Genomic DNA, 24,847 nt, shown 5'->3' on the forward strand with positions numbered 1-24,847 from the left:
AAAGTAAATCAGTAACTTCATTAAATATAAGTGGAATAAATACTTAACTAAAAGAGTAAGATTGTCAGACTACTAAACAAAAAACAATCACATGCTGCTAATAAGAATGACATTTTAAATAAACTGATATGGAAAAGTTGGAAGTAAAAAGATAGGAAAGACATACAATAAAAATGCTAGACTAAGAACTTGTGTAGCTATAACAATATATTAATATCTTACAAACAGACAAAGTTATTACTAGAGATAGAGGCATACTTCATAACAATAAAAGGCTCAGTTTACTATGAAAATACAGCAGTTCTAAATATTGTCGCTCCAGATATATACAGCAAAAACCTAAAAAAATATAAACCCCCAATCATAGTGCAAGAATTGATGACACTTTCTCATTAAAAATAGAACCACTAGGGCTGGGCGTGGCAGCTCACGTCTGTATTCCCAGCACTTTGGGAGATCAAGGTGGATGGATCATGAGGTCAGGAGATCGAGACTACCCTGGCCAACATGGTGAAACCCCATCTCTATTAAAAATACAAACCTTAGAGGGGTGTGGTGGTGCATGCCTGTAGTCCCAGCTACTTGAGAGGCTGAGGTGGGAGAATGCTTGAACCTGGGAGGTGGAGGTTGCAGTGAGCTGAGATTATGCCACTGCACTGCAGCCTAGTGACAGAGTGAGACTCTGTCTAAAAAAAAAAAAATAGAACCAGTAGGCTGCGCACAGTGGCTCACACCTGTAATTCCAGCACTTTGGGAGGCCAAGGCGGGTGGATCACCTGAGGTCAGAAATTTGAGACCAATCTGACCAACATGGTAAAACCCCGTCTCTACTAAAAATACAAAAATTAGCTGGGCGTGGTAGCTCATGCCTGTAATCCTAACAACATAGGAGGCTGAGGCACAAGAATCACCTGAACCTGGGAGGTGAAGGTTGCAGTGAGCCAAGACCACGCCACTGCACTCTAGACTGGGCAAGAAAGTGAGACTTACTCTCAAAAAAAAAAAAAAAAAAAAAAAAAAACCAGTAGGCAAACAAAAAAATCAGTAAAAATATTGAGCATCTGAACAAAACCATTAATGCACTTTACCTAACTGACATATAACACTGTACCCATCAACCGTAGAACATATATATTCTTTAAGGATGCACTTGGGACACCAACACATTTCAAAAAATTCAAAGTATATGGATTATGTTCCCTATCTAAGAATAAAACTAGAAATAAGTAAAACAGAAATAACCAGAAAAATTTAATATGTTTGGAAATTAAGAAATATACTTTTAAATAACCCACAGGTCAAAGAAGAAATCCCCATGGAAATTAGCATATATTTTGAACTGAATCACAATGAAAATATAATTAGAGGCAAAATACAGGGAAAAATGTACATATATGTTAATTCTGTAGGAAAACAGATGTCTGAATTACAGGTGATAACATATAAAGTTGTTAGGTGAACTTTAGACATTGGTTCTTTGTCTTATATGGGAAGGCATTTTAATTGTACACATGTTTCAGCATACAATTAAACTCAAGCTTGATAAGGTTGGCTCCAGGTCTTAGAAAAAAACTGAAAAGGAAGGCTGTGGGTCTCCACAAATTCTTCCATGAGAACAATCTGAGGGGAAGACCATTACTTTTTTTAACTACCTAACGACTAAATCTGTTTTTGCGTTTGTTGCCAGCATTAGGCAGCTTCCTACACTCTCTTCCCTCATTCACCTTGTACACTTACCTGCAATGCCCTTTCCTCCTGTATCTCAATCTCAATTCTACACATCCTGTAATGAAACTCTTAATTTATCTTCTAAGCAGCCTCTTCTGATTTTCCCAACTAGTGGTAAATAACGTCTCTGGAATTCCATAGCAAGTTATACTTTTTTATAATTTATTACTTCATGCCTTGTAATATCTAAGTGTGTCCATTTAATTTTCCTTCTGAAGATTGTAAGCTCCTTAGGAACAACCTAGAATTTTGTCCTCGTAAGTGAATCTCTAAAGATCTTCATATAAAAAGGATAAAACTTTTTCCCATTTAATATAATAAGTAGGCTGTGATGAAAATATCGTTCAACAGAAGATCAAATGACCCATGCTCTATCCCAATTACAGACAGCTGTGAGACCTTGGCTTTTCAGGCTTTAGTTTCCTCCTCTATAAAGTCATCTCAGTCATTTCTAAAGCTCTTTTGAAGGGGCACCTGGCAAAATTATCACCTGTTACGTGATCCCTGAATCACTTAATTGAAGACAAAATTCACTGATTTACTAAGTTATCCAATAAAGGTGTACGGAACACTTAAATAGACAAGGAGAAGAATGATGAGTAAGATAATCTGCCTCGTCGAAAAGCTTACAGTATAAGCACTAGCCTAGTGGAAGGACTCAGAGCCTATGGTTTTTCTTCCCATAACGAAGGTAACTTCATAACTAAAATACGGGTTGTAAAAAAATAAATATAATATGGGTTTTAGAATGTATATAAAGAATTAACTTTACTCAAAAAGAGGTCTGGCCTTTGTTGTTGGCTCATAGGAGATGATTTCTATACCCCTGAAATGCTCTGCCTGACAGGAGTGTCTCTGTTTGCCTTCTTGGCCACTGGTCAGTCTATCAACGTGATTTACAATGGGGGCTTTGGGACACATCAACTTCTGGAGTTATTAGCCGGTACCTTAGGAAAGGGCCGTTGACTAAAGGTTGCCCTGGTGGGCAGTATGTGATCAAGACCCAGAAAAAACTCTGAACACCAAAGTCTAGGGTAGGATTCCCTGGTTGGCAATACTCTTCAAGTACCATCACACAGTGTTTAGGAAAAGGTACTGCCATGTCTTGCTCCACAGGGAGAGGATGATCAGAAGTTCTCTGTTTGGACTACTTCTAGGCCCTGCTCTATGCATCTCTTCCCTTGGTGGATTTTAATTTGTATCCTTTCCATGATAAATAAATGTAAGTATAGGAGATTTCAGTAAGTTCTTTGAGTATTTCCAGAGAATTATCACGCCTGAGGTTGGTTCTGGGAACCATGAGCTTGCAGTTAGTGTCAGAAGTGGGAGGAGTCTTATGGAGGACTGACTGTGTCCTCTACCTGTGCTGTGGTTTAGCCAAATTCAATGCAAGGCACACTAAATTCATTTACCCTAAATGAGATGGGTAAACTACTCACAATGATTTATTTTTGCTAAATAACTATGTAGGGCAGGGAGTAAGGGAGAATGTGACAAAGTGAAGGAAGATAACAGCAGAACGACACTTCATCTAGAGCAGAGGAGTTTGAGCTGGATACCTCTTTATTACTGGGAGCTAGCCTATGCATTGTAGAGTGTTCAGTAGCAGCATCTCTGGCTGCTACCCACTAGGTGCCAGTAACACCCACTCAAGTTGTGACAACCGAAAATACCTCTCCAGGCATTACCAAATGTCCCAGGTGCAGGGGGCACAAGTGCCCCCAGCTGAGAGCCACTGCTATATAGTATTGGATGGGTTGGGGGAGAAGCAGCATTTTAAAAAGGAGTATTAGGCTGGGCGCGGTGGCTCACGCCTGTAATCCCAGCCCTTTGGGAAACCAAGGTGGGCAGATCATGAAGTCAAGAGATCAAGACCATCCTGGCCAACATAGTGAAACCCCATCTCTACTAAAATACAAAAATTAGCTGGGCGTGGTGGTGTGTGCCTGTAGTCCCAGCTACTTGGGAGGCTGAGGCAGGAGAATTGCTTGAAACCGGGAGGCAGAGGTTGCAGTGAGCCGAGATCACGCCACTGCACTCCAGCCTGGCACCTGGCGACAGAGCAAGACTGTCTCAAAAAAAAAAAAAAAAAAAAAAAAAGGAATATTAGACATAGAATATTAGGGATAGAACTTTCTCTACTTCACTATTTTACTTAGTATCAACCTTGTTTATTTTCAACTACAAACAAAGCTTCACAGATTTCGCACACTGTGAAAGGCAGATGTCTATGGTTTGTATGACACATACAAAAATTTTAATCTTAATACTAAAAAAACTGCTCCAGCAATTCATGTACTGGTGGAAAATTAATTGAGAGAATATTAATTAATATTAATACAAGGAAGGGTAATCTATAAATTAAGCCCTAATGTTTTGAGGGATCAATATTTATGCCAGTTTAAAAATCAGAAAGGAAAATATTTTTAAAACAATTATTGTTTTAGGTAAACAATATTCTGATGCCTAATAAAAATAATACTATTTGAATTTTCAATAACATAAGAAATCCTTTGATCTAAAATACTTTAAAATTCACTTACTAGATACACTGAAAACCACAAAATATTGATGAAAGAAATTAAGAAGACAAAACAAATGGAAAGGCATCCTGTGTTCATGGGTTCATGGCCTGAAAGACTTAATATTGTTAAGATGTCCATACTATCCAGTGTATTCAATACAATCATTATCAAATCCTTATCATCCTAATGACTTTTTTACAGAAATAGAGATTCATCCTAAAATTCATATGGAATATTAAGGGACCCCCAAGTAGCTAAAACAATTTTGAAAAAGAAGAACAAAGTTGGAAGATTCACACTTCCTAATTTAAAAACATATTACAAAGCTACAGTAATCAAAACAGTGTGGTTACTGGCATAAAGACAGACATACAGACAAATAGAACAGCACAGAGCGCCCAGAAACAAACCCTTACATGTATGGTCAAATGATCTCTAACAATGGTGCCAAGACCATTCAATAGGGAAGGGACAGTCTGTACAGTGTTGGGAAAACTAAATATCCATGTGCAAAAGAATGAATGAAGTTGCACCTCGGTCTTATACCACATATAAAAAATAACTCATACTGGATGAAAGATCTAAATGTAAGATCTAAAACTACAAAAATCCTGAAAGAAAGCATAGGGGAAAAGCTTCATCACATTGTTCTTGGCAGATTTCTTGAATATGACACCAAAAGCGCAAGCAACAAAAGTAATGATAGAAGATTGGGACTATATCAAACTAAAAAATTTTGCTGTATCAAAGGATACATCAGTGTGAAAAACAATCTATAAAATCAAAGAAAATACTTGCAAATCATACATCTGAGAAGACATTAATATCCAGAACATATAGAGAACTCCTACAACTTAATAACAAAAATGGACAAGTGTTCATTGACAGATCAATGAATAAACAAAATGTGATATAAACATGCTATGGAATACTATTCAAACTTAAAAAGGAAGGAGCTTCTGTTACAACATGGATGAACTTTGAGGACATTACACTAAGTGAATAAGCCAGTCACAAAAAGACAAACACTCTGAGACTCCACTTATATAAGATATCTAAATTAGTCAAATTCATAGAAATAGGAAGTAGAATGGTAGTTACAGGGGCTTTGGGGATAGGAGAAAATGGAAAGTCTTTGCTTAATGGATACAGAGTTTCAGATATACAAGATGAAAAAGTTCTGAAGATCTGTTTCACTATCATCTGAACTTAATCGTGGTTATAATCTTTAACACTACAGGACTATACATGTTAAAAACAGTTAAGATGGTAAAGTTCATGTTATGTGTTTTTTTACTACAATTAAAAAAATTTATTTTCACTTACTGGAGGTCTTCTGCCATGACTAGTTCTCACAGCTTGCTGAAAAGCTACGTCATTCTCCAATTCCTAAAACGAAATGGCAAATTTGATATTCAACATAAAGTCAGAATCAGGGGGAAAAGTAAGTTTAAACTCCTGTTTGGCACTCAAGAGCCTCTATAATTCATCTTATGCCAACTGTTGACATCTGGCTAGGGACAACCAGATCCTTACCTCAAATGTCCCCACTTCACTCAGAATAGCAAGCCTCCTTCCTCTCCTGGAATGCGGAGTACTGGTCATGTTAGTCAATTTTATGGACATCTTATTGGCTACAGTTTAAATGTGTGGCATCACAGTGCCAGTCTAAAAGACCAAGTATACAAGAATACGACCTTTCTTCTGCTGTTTTTTCCTGGTGGCTGAAATTGAGATTTACATCTCTCTTTCTCTCACTCCTTCCCCTGCCCCCATCTTTCCCTCTCCTCTTCTCCCACCCTACCTGAGAAAGCCTCAGGATAGAAAAGACCATATTTTCTATAAGCATGGGGCACTATCTTTGGTGCCATTTCCATCTGCCTAAATAAAAAGGACTTTTCATCTCACTAGAGAGATCAAGTCTGAGACTCAGACTGGAGCTAATCGAGGCAAAAAGGGGGTTCAACAAGTTCAACCTGCACTGCCATTTGAAATCAACATCTCAGTAGAAATTAAATGTTATTTGCTTTGCTGATTCCTGAACTGTACTTACATTCCCGTCAGGAAATTTGAGGAGAAGAACATTAATTAAGGGCAGAATAAAAGAGTTGCTGTGTTTCCTGAATAAAATACCATTTTTATGGTCTCTCAAAAGCACCAAGTCTCACCAACAGCCAATCTTCCAACCATCCTTTATTTCCTACTTCCTATTCTACACACACACTGGCTTAAACCCTTCAGACACATTAAATGCACAGCTCTCATCCTTGCCTCTGATTATTTCAATCTACTTCCCACAAAAAAATTTGTCAATTATTTAAAAAATAAACAATACATAAAAAATAAAGTCACTATCAATTAACTTTTTAAAACTTTGCAGATAATAGAAATAAAATGTTTATATTACTAGGATGCTAATACAACACATTTTAAAACACAATTTTATTGCCTATAAGCCTTCTTCTTTAATTTTGACTTCAAATTATCTTTGTTTTTGTTTTTGTTTTTGTTTTTTTTTTTGAGACAAGATCTCAATCCAACCCCCAGGATGGAGTACAGTGGGGCAATCACAGCTCACTGCAGCCTCAGCTTCCCAGACTCAGGTGACTGTTCTACCTCAGTCTCCGAAGGAGCTGGGACTATGGGCATACACTACCACAACCTGCTAATTTTTGTATTATTTTAGAGACAGGGTTTTGCTATGTTGCCCAGGCTGGTCTCAAACTAAGCTCAAATGATCTACCCTTTGGTCTCCCAAAGGGATTACAGGCATGAGCCACTGTGCTCAGCCTAAATTATCTTTGTAACCTTCCGTATCAACTGTATAAAATTACACGATTCTCAGTTACCCATAGAAACTAAAGACTTTGGAATTAAATATAAATCTAAAGGTAATCTTCAACGTAATTTATTATGCTTCTATTTTAGCAGCTCTTTGGGTAAAAAAATTTCCCCTAAGATTCCTAAATTTTTAGTAAAATTTGGTTAATCAGCTCAATAAATCCTAACTAAATGACAAACTAAAAGGACGGTCAACAAATTCTCCAATTACAAACACCAAACTTAAACAACTTTTGGGACTTTCTGTTTGTCACTTGGTTAACAAATTGTATCTTCAACGAATATCTTAAGCCATTGCTTCAAGTAATTAATTTATTTATTGAACTTGTTATTATAGTTAAGATAAAGAAAACCAAGCATAAACCAAAAATTGTATTTACTTCGCTAATTTATTTTTGGGTCTGATATTGTACATATTCACATTAAATTATGTAGCCACAATGCAACAACCTGAGGAGGTAGGAAGTGTCTCTGGTGCTTTAAAAATGATAATGTTCATAATTCCATTTCTGGGACTCTATCCCAGGAAGTGTTTGATCAAAACACAGAAAATTATTTATGCATAAAATTTTTCACTGTAATTTTATTTACAACAGCAGAAAACAGGAAAAAAATAACCTATCATGAGAAAAGACTTATTTATTTATTTCAAGATTTTATTTTTTAAAAAATTTTTAATTATTTTATTGCATTTTAGGTTTTGGGGTACATGTGAAGAACATGCAAGATTGTTGCACAGGTACACACATGGCAGTGTGATTTGCTGCCTTCCTCCCCATCACCTGTATCTGGCATTTCTCCCCATGCTGTCTCTCCCCAACTCCCCACCCCGCTGTCCCTCCCCTATTTCCCCCCAACAGACCCCAGTGTGTAGTGCTCCCCTCCCTGTGTCCATGTGTTCTCACTGTTCAACACCCGCCTATGAGTGAGAACATGCGGTGTTTGATTTTCTGCTCTTGTGTCAGTTTGCTGAGAATGATGACTTCCAGGTTCATCCACGTCCCTACAAAGGACCCAAACTCATCGTTTTTGATGGCTGCATAATATTCCATGGTGTATATGTGCCACATTTTCCCTGTCCAGTCTAGTTTCGCTCTGTGGGGCAGTGGTGTGACCTTGGCTCACTGTAACCTCTACCTCCTGGATTCAGTGATTCTCCTGCCTCAGCCTTTCAACTAGCTGAGATTACAGTTTCCTGCTGAGATTTTAGGTGCCCACCACCATGCCCAGCTAATTTTTGTATTTTAGTAGAAATGGGATTTCACCATGGTGGTCAGGCTGGTCTCGAATTTGTGACCTCAAATGATCTGCCTGCCTCAGGCTCCCAAAGTGCTGGGATTATAGGTGTGGGCCACTGTGTCTCGTGGAGAAAATGCTTCTAATCACCTATATATTTACAATATTATGTAGTCATTAAAATAGTATTTAAATATTTAATATCATAACACACTGCTTATGATATAGTTGAATGTAAAAAAGGCAAACAGAAAAGGAATCGCTATTTCAATTCCAAACATACTAAGAGAAAACTGTGTCTATATCTGAAGGAAAGACAAAGCAAAAAAAATGTTAACAGTAGTTATTTCTGAGTGATGGAATTACTAGTTTTTGTCTCCCTGATAAGCATTTCTTACTTTTGTAATTGGGAGAATGAGGAGGTTTCAATGGTTTTCATGGTTTATACTGCCCTTGAAGGAAAGGACCCAGTCATGGCAGGATTCGTCACCTGCTGAATAAAATAAAGAGCCCTCGAGCCGTGAAAAATCAGCAGCGGTAACCATGTAGTATATGCTGTGGGCCTGGGTTAGACTCTGAGATGCACTGGTTTCAGCTGTGACCGAGCACATTCACAGCTGTCGTGGCTACAAGGAGGAATGCTTCTGTTTGAGAAGAGGGAGGAATAAAGAAGACTTTGTCTTGCAACTTAGGTGCCAGCTCAGCCACAGTGAGTCACAGCATCAAGTGAGTTCTTAGGATCCCTAATTCCAGGCCTTGGCTCTTGGATAGCACTTCTGGACCTACCCTGAACCAGAGAGAGGCCCACTGTCTTGAAGGGTGAGTCCCAGGCCTGGCAGAATTCATCACAACCTGAAGAGCGAGCCCTTGGGCCTTCAGTAAACATTGGCAATACCCTGGCAGTACTCTCTGCGTTTCTGTTGTGGTGAAAGACACAGGCAGAGAATCTGCTGCCTGGGAAAAAGGGTGGAAAGAGTGGGAAGGACTTTGTCTTGTGGTTTCAGTGCCAGCTCAGCAGCAGAAGAATAGAGCACCAAGGAAATTTCTAAGGATTCTGACTCCAGGCCCTGGCTCCCAGACAGCATCTCTGGACCCACCCAGGGCCCAGTGGAACTCACTGACTTAAGGGAAGGACACAAGCCTGGCTGGCTTCACCAAAAGCTATGGGATACAGTGTAAGCACTATTAAAAGGAAAGTTTATAGTTATAAGTGCTTACATCACAAAAAAAGAAAAACTTCAAATAAACAACCTAATGATACATCTCAAAGAACTAGAAAAGCAACAACAAACCAAACTCAAAGTTAGTAAAAGGAAAAAATAAAGATCAGGGCAGAATAAATGAAATTGAATCAAAGAAAACAATATCAAAAAATAAACAAAATAGAAAGTTGGTTTTGTGAAAAGATAAAATTTACAAACCATTAGCCAGACTGAAAAAAAAAAAGAGAAGACCCAAATAAGTAAATTCAGAGATAAAAAAGGGACATTACAACTATCCCACGGAAATTTGAAGGATTGGCTGGGTGCAGAGTCACACACCTCTAATCTCAGCACTTTTGGGAGGCTGAGACAGGTGGATCATCTGAGGTCAGCAACTGGAGACCAGCCTAATCAACATGGTGAAACTCTACTAACAATACAAAATGAGCTGGGTGTGGTGATGCACACCTGTAATCTCAGCTACTCAGGAGGCTGAGGCAGGAGAATCACTTGAACCGGGAGGCGGAGGTTGCAACGAGCTGCAACTGCGCCATGTCACTCCAGCCTGAGCAACGAGAGCAAAACTGTCCCCAAAACAAACAAACAAAAAACCAACCCAGAAATCTGAAGGATCATTAGAGGCTACTATGAGCAACAATACACCAATAAATTGAAAAACATAGAAGAAAAGATAAATTCCCAGACATATACAACCTACCAAGATTGAACCATGAAGAAATCCAAAACCTGAACAGACCGATAAGAAGTAACAAGACTGAAGTCATAATAAAACGTCTCCCAGCAAAGAAAAGCTTGGGACCTGATGGCTTTACTGCTGAATTTTGCCAGACATTTAAAAAAGAACTAATATTAATCCTACTCAAATTATTCCAAAAAAACAGAGAAAGGGGAAATACTTCCAAACTCATTCTATAAGACCAGTATTACCCTGATACCAAAACCTGACAAAGATGCATAGAAGAAAGAAATTATAGACCAACATCCCTGATGAACATTGATGCAAAAATCTTCAACAAAATACTAGCAAATCAAATTCAACAATATATTAGAAAGATCATTCATCATGACCAAGTGGGATTTAGCCCAGGGATGCCAGGATGGTTTGACATATGCAAATGAATCAATGTGATACATCATGTCAACAGAATGAAGAACAAAAACCATCATATGATCATTTCAACTGATGCTAAAAAAGCATTAGAGAAGATTTAACATCCCTTCATTAAAAACCCTAAAAAAAAACCTCTGTATAGAAGGAACACACCTCAACATAAAAAAAGTCATATAACAGACTCACAGCTACTATACTGAATGGAAAAAGAAAAACCTGAGAAAGCCTTTCCTCTAAGATCTGGACCATGATAAGGATGGCCACTGTCATCACTAATATTCAACATAGTACTGGAAGTCCTAGCTAGAGCAATCAGACAAGAAAAATAAATAAAGGGCATGCAAACCAGAAAGAAAGAAGTCAAATTACCCTAGGTTGTAGAGGATATCATCTTATATTTGGAAAAACCTAAAGACTCCATCGAAAAACTTTTAGAACTGATAAATTCAATAAAGTTGCAGGATACAAAATCAACACACAAAATCAGTAGCATTTCCATATGCCAAAAGTAAACAATCTGGAAAATAAATCACGAAAGTAATCCCATTTACAATATCTACAAATAAAATTAAATATTTAGGAATTAACCAAAGAAGTGAAAGATCTCTACAATAAAAACTATCAAACATTGGTAGAAGAAATTTAAGAGGACACAAGAAAATGGAAAGATGTTTCTTGTTCATAGACTGGAAAAACCAATATTGTTAAAATGTCCGTACTACCCAAAGTAATTTACAGATTTATTGCAATACCTATCAAAATACCAATGTCATTCTTCACAGAAACAGAAGAAAATATCCAAATATTTATATGGAACTACAAAAGACCCAGAATAGCCAAAGCTATCCTGAGCAAAAAGAACAAAACTGAAATAATTGCATTACTGGACTTCAAATTATACTACAGAGCTACGGTAACCAAAACAGCATGATACTGGCATAAAAACGGACAGACTGGCTGGCCTCAGTGGCTCATGCCTGTAATCCGAGTACTTTGGAGACCATGGCAGGTGGATCGCCTAAGGTTGGGAGTTCGAGATCAGCCTGACCAACATTGAGAAACCTCGCCTCTACTAAAAATACAAAATTAGCCAAGCATGGTGGCGCATGCCTGTAATCTCAGCTACTTGGGAGGCTGAGACAGAAGAATCACTGGAACCCAGGAGGCGGAGGTCGCAATGAGCCAAGATCGCACTACTGCACTCCAGCTTGGGCAACGAGAGCAAAACTTCGTCTCAAAAAAAGAAAAGAAAAGAAAAAAACCAGATGGACAAATGGAACAGAATAGAGAACACAGAAACAAATCTAGACATCTACAATGAACTCATTTTTGACAAAGGTGCCAGAAAAAAATCATTAGGGAAAAGACAGTCTCTTCGATAAATGGAGCCTGGGAGAAAAGAGAAAACTAAAGAGAAAACTGAATATCCACATGTAAAAGAATGAAACGAGACTCTTATCTCTTACCGTATGTAAAATTAAATCAAAATAGATTAAGGACTTAGATATCTAAGACCTCAAACTATGAAACTACTAAAAGAAAACACTAGGGAAGCTCTCCAGGACACTGGACTGGGCAAAGATTTACCAAGTAATACCCAACAAGCACAGGCAAACAAAGCAAAAATGGACAAATGAGATCACATCAAGTTAAAAAGCTTCTACACAACAAAGGAAACAATCAATGAAGTGAAGAGACAACCCACAGAATGGGAGAAAATATTTATAAATTATCCTTCTGACAACAGATTAATAATCAGAAAATGTAAGGTGCTCAACTCTACAGGAAAAAAATTTAATAATCTGATTTTAAAGTGGGAAAAAGATCTGAATAGCTATTTCTCAAAAGAAGACATACAAATGGCAAACACATATATGAAAAAGTGCTCAACATCACTGACCATCAGAGAAATGGAAATCAAAACTACAACGAGATGTCATCTCATCCCAGTTAAAATGGCTTTTATCCAAAGACAGGCAATAACAAATGCTGGTGAGAATGTGGAGAAAAGGGAACCTTCATATACTGTTAGTGAGAATGTAAATTAGTACAGCCACTATGGAGAACAGTTTAGCGGTTTCTCAAAAAACTAAAAGTAGATCTACCATATGATCCAACAATCCCACTCCTAGAAATATACCCAAAAGAAAGGAGATCAGTATGTACCAGGCCATTCTTGCATTGCTAAAAGTAACTGTGGTTTCTGCAATTAAAATGGCAAAAACCACTGTTACTTTTTCACCAAAGAATGCCTGAAACTGGGTAATTTATAAAGAAAAGAGATTTGATTGGCTCGTGGTTCTGCAAGCTGTACAAGCAGGACATCAGCATCTGCTCAGTTTCTGCAGAGGCCTCAGGGAGTTTTCACTCACGACAGAAGGCAAAGTGGGAACAATCACGTCACATGGGGTGAGGATGGCACCAAGAAGATAATGCTAGACCATTCATGAGAAATCCACTCCCAAGATCCTATCACCTCCCACCACGTCTCACCTCCAATGCTGGTATTACAATTCAACATGAGATGTGGGTAGGGATAAATATACAAACTATACCTTGGTATATCAAAGAGATATCTGTACTCTCATGTTTGTTGCAGCAATATTCACAATAGCCAAGCTTTGGAAGCAACCTAACTGTCTGTTAACACACAAATGGATTAAAGAAATGTACATATATATATATATGTATAATGGAGAACTATCCAGCCATAAAAAAGAATGAGATTTTGTCATTTGCAACAACATGGATGGAACTGGAGGCCATTCTGTTAAGTGAAATAAGCCAGGCACAGAAAGACAAACTTCACGTATTTTCACTAATTTGTGGGATCTAAAAATTAAAACAACTGAACTCATGGAGACAGAGAATAGTAGGATGATTCCAGAGGCTGAGAAGGGTAGTGGCAGGGGCAGGGGGTGGGGATGGTTAATGGTTAATGGGTACAAAAAAAAACCAGAAAGAATGCATAAGATCTACTATTTGGTAGCAAAAGAGGGTGACTATAGTCAATAATTTAATTGTACATTTAAAAATAACTAACAGAATATAATTGGATTGTTTGAAACACAAAGGATAAATGCTTGATGTAACAGAAACGCTATGTACTCTTACGTGACTATTACACATTGTATGCCTGTATCAAATATCCCATATTCCCCATAAATACATGCACCTACTATGTACTCACAAAAATTAAAAATTAAAAAAACCCATGACATTTCAGCTTTAGAATTTTTTTTAAAAAAACCTTAATTTTAAATACTTGTGTTCAGACTTCTGCCAAGATGGCTGAATAAGAACAGCTCTGGAGCACTGTTCCCAGTGAGAGAGATGCAGAATGTGGGTGATCTCCGAATTTCCAACAGAGGTACAGGGTTCATTTCAATGGGACTGGTTGGACAGTGGGTGTAGCCCAAGGAGGGCAAACCGAGGCAGGGTGGGGCACTGCCCCACCCGGGAAGTGCAACTGGCCTGAGGATTGGGGACTTTACCCCTTCAGCACTCCAGTTCAGATACTGTGCTCCTCCCATGGCCTTTGCAACCCACAGTCCAGGAGAGAACACCATAAAGATACTCCTCAAGACGAGCAACCCCAAGGTTGAAATGAAGGAAAAAATGCTAAGGGCAGCCAGAAAGAAAGGTCAGGTCACCCACAAAGGGAAGCCTATCAGAATCATAGCAGATCTCTTGGTGGAAACCCTACAAGCCAGAAGAGAGTAGGGGCCAACATTCAACATCCTTAAAGAAAAGAACTTTCAACCCAGAATTTCATATCCAGCCAAACTAGGCCTCATAAGTGAAGGAGAAATAAAATCCTTTACAGACAAGCAATTGCTGAGAGATTTTGTCACCACCAGACCTGCCTTACAAGAGCTCCTGAAGGAAGCACTAAACACAGAAAGGAACAACCAGTACCAGCCACTGCAAAAATGTACCAAATGGTAAAGACCAATGACTCAATGAAGAAACTACATCAACTAACGAGCAAAGCAACCAGTCAGTAACAAAACGGCAGGATCAAATTCATACATAACAATATTAACATTAAATGTAAACAGACTAAATGCCCCAATCCAAAGACACAGACTGGCAAACTGGATAAAAAGTCAAGACCCATTGGTGTGCTGTATTCAGGAGACCCATCTTATGTGCAAAGACTTACACATAGACTTAAAATAAAGGGATGGAAGAAGATTTACCAAGCAAATGGAGAGCCAAAAAAAAAAGCAGGAGTTGCAATCCTAGTCTCTGATAAAACAGACTTTAAACCAACAAAGATCAAAAGAGACAAAGAAGGGCATTATATAATGGTAAAAGAATCAATGCAACGAGAAGAGCTAACTACCCTAAATATATATATATGCACCCAATACAGGAGCACCCAGATACATAAAGCAAGTTCTTAATGACCTACACAGAGACTTAGACTTGCACACAATAGTAGGAGACTTTAACACTCCACTGTTTATATTAGACCAATGAGACAGAAAATCAACAAAGATATCCAGGACTTGAATGCGGATCTGGACCAAACAGACCTAATAGACTTCTACAGAACTCTCCACCCCAAATCAACAGAATATACATTCTTCTCGGCACCACATCACACTTACTCTAAAATTGACCACATAATTGGAAGTAAATCACTCCTCAGCAAATGCAAAAGAATGGAAATCATAACAAACAGTGTCTCAGACCACAGTGCAATCAAATTAGAACTCAGGATTAAGAAACTCACTCAAATCTGCACAACTACATGGAAACTGAACAACTGGCTCCTGAATGATGACTGGATAAACAATGAAATGAAGGCAGAAATAAAGATGTTGTTTGAAACCAATGAAAACAAAGACACAACATACCACAATCTCTGGGACACATTTAAAGCAGTGTCTACAGGGAAATTTATAGCAACAAATGCCATCTGAAAAGTGAGGAAATCGACACCCTATCGTCAAAATTGAAAGAGCTAGAGGAGCTTGGCGTGGTGGCTCAAGCCTGTAATCCCAGCACTTTGGGAGGCCGAGGCAGGTGGATCACGAGGTCAAGAGATGGAGACCATTCTGGTCAACATGGTGAAACCCCGTCTCTACTAAAAATACAAAAAATTAGCTGGGCATGGTGGCGCGTGCCTGTAATCCCAGCTACTCAGGAGGCTGTGGCAGGAGAATTGCCTGAACCCAGGAGGTAGAGGTTGCAGTGCACTGAGATCACGCCGTTGCACTCCAGCCTGGGTAACAAGAGTGAAACTCCACCTCAAAACAAACAAAAAAAAAAAAAGAAGAAGAAAGAAAGACCTAGAGGAGCAAGATCAAAAAAAGCTAGTGGAAGATAAGAAATAACTAAGATCAGAGCAGAACTGAAGGAGGTAGAGACACAAAAAAACCCTTCAAGAAATCAATAAATCCAGGAGCTGGTTTTTTGAAAAGATCAACAAAATAGACCACTAGCCAGACTAATAAAAAAGAAAAGAGACAAGAATTGATAGATGCAATGAAAAACGATCAAAGGAATATCACCACCGATTCCACAGAAATACAAATTATCATCAGAGATGACTACAAACAACTCTTTGCACATAAACCAGTAAATCTGGGAGAAATGGATAAATTCCTGGATACTTGTACCCTCCAAAGACTAAGCCAGGAAGAAGTTGAAACCCTGAAGAGACCAATAACAAGGCTGAAATTGAGGCAGCAATTAATAGCCTACCAACCAAAAAAAGTCCAGGTCCAGATGGGTTCACAGCCAAATTCTACCAGATGTAGAAAAAGGAGCTAGTACCATTCCTTCTGAAACTATGCCAAACAATACAAAATAAGGGAATCCTCCCCAGCTCATTTTATGAGACCAACATCATCCTGATACCAAAACCTGGCAGGGACACAAGTAAAAAAGAAAACTTCAGGCCAATATCCACGATGAACATCAATGCAAAAATCACACTGGCAAACCGAATGCAACAGCACATCAAAAAGCTTATCCATCACGATCAAGTAGGCTTCATCCCAGGGACAGTATGGCAATTCCTCAAGGATCTAGAAACAGAAATTCCATTTGATCCAGCAATTCCATTACTGGGTATATACCCAAAGGATTATAAATCGTTCTATTATAAAGATACATGCACACGTATGTTCATTGTGGCACTGTTTACAGTAGCAAAGACCTGGAACCAACCCAAATGCCCATCAACGATAGACTGGACAAATAAAATGTGGTACATATACACCATGGAATACTATGCAGCCATAAAAAACGATGAGTTCATGTCCTTTGTAGGGACATGCGTGAATCTGGAAACCATCATTCTCAGCAAACTGACCCAAGAACAGAAAACCAAACACTGCATGTTCTCACTCACAGGCAGGTGCTGAACAATGAGAACACATGGGTACAGGGTGGGGAATGTCACACACTGGGGTCTATTAGGGGGTGGGAAGTTGGGGAGGGATAACACTTGGAGAAATGCCTGATAGGTGATGGGGAATAGAGACAGCGAACCACCATGGCATGTGTGTACCTATGCAACACTCCTGCAAGATCTGCACATGTACCCCACATCTTAAAGTACAATTTAAAAAAATACTTTCAGGTGATCTTTTACACGTTTGGATAGCTAGTGCTGAAGAATACAAGTACATAATTCACCTTCATTTTTGTTATTGTTTTTTGTTTTGAGACAGAGTTTCACTCTTGCTGCCCAGGCTGGAGTGCAATGGTGCCATCTCGGCTCACCACAACCTCTGCCTCCTGGGTTCAAGCGATTCTCCTACCTCAGCCTCCCAAGTAGCTGGGATTACAGGCACGCGCCACCACACCTGGCTAATTTTTTCAAATTTTTAGTAGCGATGGGGTTTCTCCATGTTGGTCAGGCTGGTCTCAAACTCCTGACCTCAGGTGATCCACCCACCTCGGCCTCCCTAAGTGCTGGGATTACAGCGTGAGTCATCACACCTGGCCTAACCTTAATTCATTTTGTAACCTGTCTCAGGATCTTTCCTTCTGCTGCAATGATTATTTTTGGCGGAAGTCAGTAGAGTGTTCTGTAATAGCACTTTTCTAGGTTTTTGGATTAGCTTATTTAGTCTAAAGCATAATAAAGTAGAACTCTCAAATCCACAATCTTCCTAAACCAGCTGGTTAACAAAGACCAATGTAAAAAACAACTAGCTTTTGTTACCTCGATATCACAGATTGGATTGTAGTCATTATAGCCAGAATAAAGATCATCTTCATCTGTCTCTGGAGCCAGGTGCACATTTTGCATCATTTGTACCTAGGAAAAATTGGCAATGTAAATAAATTATTGGTATAAAAAATAATTTTTTTTGTTGTTGTTATATGTCTTTCTCTGTTGCCCAGGTTGGAATGCAGTGGCACAATCACAGCTTACTGTAGCCTTCACCTTTCTGGCACAAGTGATCCTCCCACCTCAGCTTCCCGAGTTGCTGGTACTACAGGCTTATGCCACCACATCCAACTAAGCTTTAAATTTTTTGTAAAGATAGGGTCTCTCTATGTTGCCCAGGCTAAACTCAAACTCTTGAGCTCAAGTGATCCTCTTGCTTTGGCCTCCCAAAGTGCTGGGATTACTAGTGTGAGCCACCAGCGGTGGCGTGCGCCTGTAGTCCCAGCTAATTATTTCTAGCCACGCCAGAAATAACTCTTAATTCCAATAAAGTATAACTGTTTAATGACATTTCTGGTCAAATTTATCTATACATATTTTCATAGCCTCAATTTTTTTCACATCAAATTCCCAAAACTAGATATCAAAACATTATTACCCTCATTTCACATTTATTTCACAACTATGACACTAAAAGAACATACTAGAGGGGGTACAATTGATTATCCTGATTTTCAGAGCTTAGTATCAAGAGCAGAAGAAAGGTATGCAAGAGTCAATCAAAATGCAAGACAGAAACCACCACAAACCCAACAGAATGTCTAAAATTAAAAAGACCAAAAACACTAATGTTAGCATAAGATGTGGAGCAACCATAGTACTCATACATTGCTGATGGGAGTGTAAAACGGTACAATTTGGGAGAAAAGTCTTTCAGTTTCATAAAATTAACATGTACCTTTTATGACCCACTCAGAAATATTTACTCAAGAGAAATGAAAACCTATGTCTACAAAAAGATTTGTATACAAATGTTCATAGCAGCTGTCAACCTTAAGAAAGGAACTGAGGCATAAAATATAATTCTAAAGAGTTTACTTGAGCCAAAATAAGGACAGCTGCCCAGAAGACTCAGAATTCATGTAACCTTGTACAGGTGCTCCATTCAGCCTTTGTTACAAGCAGATTTTTAAAAGCAAAAAAAAAAAAAAAAAAAAAAAAAAGCGGGGGCGGGAGTGGGCTGATACAAAGCTATTTGTCAGAAATTCTCACTGGTTGGCCAGGCACGGTGACTCATGCCTGTAATCCCAGCACTACAGGAGGCCAAGGAGGGCAGATCATGAAGTCAGGAGTTTGAGACCAGCCTAGCCATTAAGGTGAAACTCTGTCTCTACTAAAAATACAAAAATCAGCCAGGCGTGTTAGCATGTGCCTGTAGTCCCAGCTACTCAGGAGGCTGAGGCAGAAGAATCACTTGAACCTAGGAAGCGGAGGTTGCAGTGAGGAGTTTGTGCCACTGCACTCCAGCCTGGGTGACAGAGTGAGACCGTGTCGAAAAAAAATGAAATTCACACTGGTTTACAAAAATAATATTGATTAGTGAATGGCTACAGTGTATGGATTATGGTATCCAGAATGCAATTCATTTATAGCTACTGGTGGCAATAGTAAGCAAGTTTTAAGACATGATTACTTAGCCCAAGAAGGTAAGAGAGATGTGACTGCTGTTTTACTCCCACGTCTCTCTGGATCTGGTAATTTAGGGATTCCCATTCTTCAAATTAAAAGTTTCTTTTGTCACTGCTTTATTAGTAATACCCCCAAATCAGTAACAGACCAGATACCCACCAGTAAAACGGACAAGCAAAGTGTGGCACACTTACACAATGAAGTACTATTCAGCCATAAAAAAGAATCCCAATTATGCTGAGTGAAAGAAGCCTTACATAAAGCAGTACATTATGCACTGTTTCATTTATATGAAGTTCTCAAACAGGCAAAAGTAATATGTGGTAGAAAACCATCAGAACTGTGGTTGCTTCTTGGGGGTAGGGAGTAGAAACTGAATGGAAAAGGACATGAGAGAAATGTCTGGGGTGATGATGATAAATGTTCTATACATTGGCTGGGGTTTGAGTGGCACAGGTGTATGCATTTGTGAAAAGTCAGCAAACTGAATACTTGAGATTTCTGCTTTGTAAATTTTGTCTCAAAAGTAAGAACTGTAAGCAAATATTGAACTGTATAATTGATATGCATGCTGGTATTTAAGGGAATGTGTAATAGCTGTAATTTAGCTTAAAATACATAAAATAAGATGGCTTAGGCCGGGCACAGTGGCTCACACCTGTAATTCCAGCACTTTGGAAGGCCGAGACGGGTGGAGTTTGAGACCAGCTTGCCCAACATGGTAAGACCCACATCTCTACTAAAAATACAAAAACTAGTAGGGCATAGTGCTGCATGCCTGTAATTCTAGCTACTCAGGAGACTGAGGCACAAGAATTGCTTGAACACAAGAGGCAGAGGTTGTATGAGCTGAGATCGTGCCACTGCACTCCAACCTGAGGACAGTGAGACTCTGTCTCTAAAAAAAAAAAAAAAAAGATGAATTGATAAATGGTAGGTAAATGGATAAGCATATGATAAAGCAAATATAGAAAAAAGGTTAGTGGTGGAATCCAGGTAGCAGGAGTAACATTCACCATGAAATTCTTTAAACCTTGCTGCACGTTTGAAAATTTTCATAATGAAATGTTGAGAAAAAAATGCAAGACAGAAAAGAAAGATATCAAACTAAAGTGAAACCAAGTGTGAAAGTTGATCATACAAATTGAGTCATTCTTGTCATACCCAACTAAAACAGCTGAGAAGCTGGGGTGGGGTGGTGGCAAAGCACTCAGGACACTTAACGTTGCTCAAAGAATGGAATTCTCTGCAAGTCTGGCTGCTGAAACAGCCTGCTTTAACCTGAGGCCAATTTTACTTATAGCTGCTGAGATAACTTGCTGCAAATATAGGACTAATTCTACCCACCACAGTCACTTACCAATTAGAACTTGCCAGCTTCCCAGAACCTCACTGGTTCCAGTGGTCTTTCTCAAAGAGCACTATGTAACATTTCTCCTGATAAAGCCTCCAACCTTCTCTTTGTTCTTCAGACATACCAAAGACAACCTGGTCCCCAAACTGTGATTCTTCCTTCCCAAATAAAAATGTAAAATTTCAAGATTCATCTCTCCTTTTTAATTTTGACTTGGACAGAGCATGGGAGAAATGAAATTACCATATACATATATCGTAAATCTAATAATTACTAGAGAATCTGGCAAGGATTCTTGGCATTCAAATCAAGTCAATATTTTAGGCAATCTGGTGAGTGGGAGGTGGAGGAGGGCTAATTACCCAAGGAACGTAATATTGCTAGTATCCAAGAAATGTATTTTCTTTAAAGCAAATACATACTTTCTTTAAGGCCCGTACATTTTTAGTGTACCAGCAAATTCCTAAGAAATTTTCAGCTTAATCTTTTTTGCTCAGCATAATACCACATATATGTGGCTTCTCATAACCTTTAAAAATTATTTATATATTTTTAAAACTAACAAAATTATTTGTTGTTGAGCTCTAGTTTGCATACCATACAATTGAACGTTTCAAGGTACACATTCAGTGGTTTCTAGTATACTCACAAGGTTGTGCAACCACCCCCAATATGTAATTGCAGAACATTTTCATCATCCCGTAAAGAAATCTGGGGCCCATTAGAAGTCAGGCTCCATGCGTCCCTTCCCTTTCCCCAGTCCCAGGCAACCATTAATCTATTATCTGTCTCTACGGATTTGGCAATTCTGGACATTTCATGTTAGGGAAATTATACAATATGTGGCCTTTGTGTCTGGTCTCTTTCACTTAGCATAATGTTTTCAAGGTTCATCCCTGTAGTAATATGTATCAATATTTCATTACTTTTTTATGCCTAAATAATACATCTACAACATTTTGCTTATTCATTCATTAGCTTATGGATGTTTTTGATTATTTCTACTGTTTGACTTTTATGAACATCGCTATGAATATGTGTGTACAAGTTTTAGCATGGATATATATGTTCAATTGTATTGGGCATGTATCTAGGAATGGTATTGCTGGGTCATGTAGAAACTCTATATCTAATTTTTGGAGGAACAGCTAGACTGTTTTCCAAAGTGGCTGCACTATTTTACATTCCACCTGCAATGCATGAAGTTTCCAATTCATCCATGTCCTGGTCAACACTTGTCACTGTTCCTGTTTTGATTATAGCAATTCTAGTGGGTATGAAATGGTATCTCACTGTAGTATTGATTTGCATTCCCCTGATGGCTAAAGATGTTGAACATCTTTTCATCTGCTTATTATCCATTTCTGTCTCTTTGGAGAAATGTCTGTTCAGATCTTTTGCCCATTCTTAAAAATTTGGTTATCATACAAATTACAAGGATCCTGTATATATTCTGGATACTAAATATTATATAAATGATTTACAAATATTTTCTCTCATTCTGCGCCTCATCATTTTACATTCTTTGTACTAGCCTTTGAAGCACAAAAGTTTTAAATTTTGATGATATACAATTTATATTTTCTTTGATTGCATGTACTTTTGCTATCATATTTAAGAAAGAATTGCCTTTTTTTTTTTTTCTTTTGGAGACAGAGTCTCACTCTGTCACCCTGGCTACAGTGCAATGGCCTGGTCTCGGCTCACTGCAACTTCTGCCTCCTGGGCTTAAGAGATGCTCCTGCCTCAGCCTCCCGAGTAGCTGGGATTACAGGTGAGCACCACTACACCCAGCCTAATCCAAGGTCAAGAATATTTATACCTACGTTTTTTTTTCTAATAGTTTTACAGTTTTAGCTCTTATATTTAGGTCTTCGATCCATTTTGAGTTAATTTCTCATTACTTTTTTAAGATGAAAACTAACTCCTATAAGGGCAAATGTCACCCAGATAGAAATGGTCATTCCAAAATAGCTTCAAAAGGTATCAAAAGTCACTGGTAAAAAATACATTAAATAGTTTTTAATTAAAAGCTTTACTTCAGAACACTAAACCAGTGTGGTTCTCAAACCCAAGTGATGCTGAGGCTGCTGGTCTGGGGACCACACTTTGAGAACCACTATTCTGAGTAACTTTTGGATTATGAACCCTATTTAAGTCAGTTTAGTTGACACGTTTAAGTTATAGAAAGCAGCAACTTTTAGAACGAGAAATCCTTTCTGCTAGGTTGTAAATAGATTTTTTAAAAGGTTTGACTTGAAAGAGACCTTAGTTGAAGAGACATCTTGTGGAACATACAAATATTAAAAGATGTGGAAAGTGAGGCCGGGAAAGGTAAACGAAACCAAGCATGGCTAATAGCTATGGTGGCAGAACAGCCGTTGCTATAAAACCCAGGGTTTCTGGATTCTCCAGGCTATTTCCAAAGCAGCTTATACATGTAACAAACCTCCCATGTTGAAATAATCTGGGGATGATGCCATCTATATTTAATATAAACTAAATGCTAGTAAAACCCCTTTTTAAAGTGAAAGTTATGTTTGTATAATACTCTTCTATTGACTTCTTCAAGCTAGTCCAACTGCGGCCAGCACATGGCACGGGAGGGCTTTGAATACGGCCCAACACAAATTGGTAAACTTTCTGAAAGCAGTATGACATTTTTTGGGGGATTTTTTTTTAAAGCTCACCAGCTATCTTAGTGTATATTTTATGTGTGACCCAAGACAATTCTTATTCCGATGGAGCCCAGAGAAGCCAAACCACTGGACACCTTGGTCTACTTCTTAGATGCCTACTGCAGTTTCTCAAGGAAAAAATAAGGTCACAACAGGAAAATCGGACTCATAAAAGTGCAGTTTTAGGCTTAGAATCCTGGGACAACAGTACTTCAGGTTTGGGGGATGTTTCCATCGTTGTGAGGCTAAGCACACGCTTTCTGCATTGTGTTGTGCACTTTTATCTTCACTTCTGGTTCAACTTTTATCAGGCAATTTCTTTTTTTTTTTTTTTTTTTTTTTTTTGAGACCGAGTCTCACTGTCACCCAGGCCGGAGTGCAACGGTGCAGTCTCAGCTCACTGCAACCTCCGCCTCCCGGGTTCAAGCGACTTTCCTGCCTCAGTCTCTCGAGTAGCTGGGATTACAGGCTCGTGCCACCACACCCAGCTCGTTTTTGTATTTTTAGGAGGACTAGGTTTCATTACGTTGGCCAGGCTGGTCTCGACCTCCTGACCTCGTGATCCGCCCGCCTCGGCCTCCCAAAGTGCCGGGGTTACAGGCGTGAGCCAGGCGGTTTCGAGTGCTTTATCCAACGTGAACATGAAAACGCGACGTGCACCCGTCTCTGCTGCGTGATTCCAGAGCCAGGGCGACGTGCCAGCCGGGTCGGAGGCTTCCCGGTCCGGCGTGGCTGGGACCTGGGACAGCCATCGCCGCGCGGTCAGCGACGCCGTCCCCGTTCGGAGGAACACGGGAAGCCCGGGCTGGAGACGCCGCCGGCCGCGTTTCCGAGCGGACGCCTCGGGGCCGGAAGGACGCACTCGGCCCCAAGCGGGAGACACGCCGGGGCGAGCCGAGTCCACGCCGGGCCCCGCCTCGGACCGCCCGGGAGCCGGCCGGGGTGGGCGCGGGCTGGGCGAAGGGGCCTTCGGCCGGGCCGACGCCGCAGGGGCGCAGCTGCCAGGGGCCCCGAGGCGCCAGGCCCCGCACCCTTCTCCTACCTCACGCCGAGGGACGCGGGCGGCAGTCGGGCCCAGCGATTGCGCGGTGGCCGGCCCAAGCGCGACGCCGAGCCGTTGCCAAGCGGAATCCAAGGAAGCCGCTCCCACAGTCCTCCGCGCGGGGCGGGCGGGGCCGGAAGCGCGGGGGCGGGAAGGGGCGCGGCGGGAAGCGGGAGGCTCGGGCGGGCTGGGGACGGTGGGAGGGTGGAGAACGGCGCGGCCGGCGGCACAGAGGCTGGCCGTCCCGGGCGCCGGAGTGGCGGCGGCGGGCGGAGGGGGTTGGGG

At 39.8% G+C, this 24,847-nt stretch overlaps 1 protein-coding gene across 5 annotated transcripts in view; it reads right to left on the minus strand.

Moving 5' to 3' along the window:
• IFT88 (intraflagellar transport 88) overlaps positions 1–24,659 on the minus strand; it is a 124,721-nt gene extending 100,062 nt beyond the window's left edge. For 2 of the 5 annotated variants that reach the window (XM_039473369.2, XM_074387939.1), the window contains exons 1-3: positions 24,563–24,656; positions 17,851–17,946; positions 5,580–5,642 (exon numbers count right to left, since the gene is read on the minus strand). In XM_039473369.2, coding sequence (XP_039329303.1) covers positions 5,580–5,642; positions 17,851–17,940 — 153 coding nt within the window. In that variant the 5' untranslated portion in view covers positions 17,941–17,946; positions 24,563–24,656. Of the gene's footprint in view, positions 1–5,579; positions 5,643–17,850; positions 17,947–24,562 lie in introns of all 5 variants that reach the window. The other 3 variants (XM_074387940.1, XM_074387941.1, XM_039473368.2) reach the window with 2 other exon arrangements.
• Positions 24,660–24,847: the final 188 nt, after the last annotated feature.

Source organism: Saimiri boliviensis, chromosome 16, assembly GCF_048565385.1.
Source record: "Saimiri boliviensis isolate mSaiBol1 chromosome 16, mSaiBol1.pri, whole genome shotgun sequence".
In the NCBI taxonomy this organism is placed as follows: Eukaryota; Metazoa; Chordata; class Mammalia; order Primates; family Cebidae; genus Saimiri; species Saimiri boliviensis.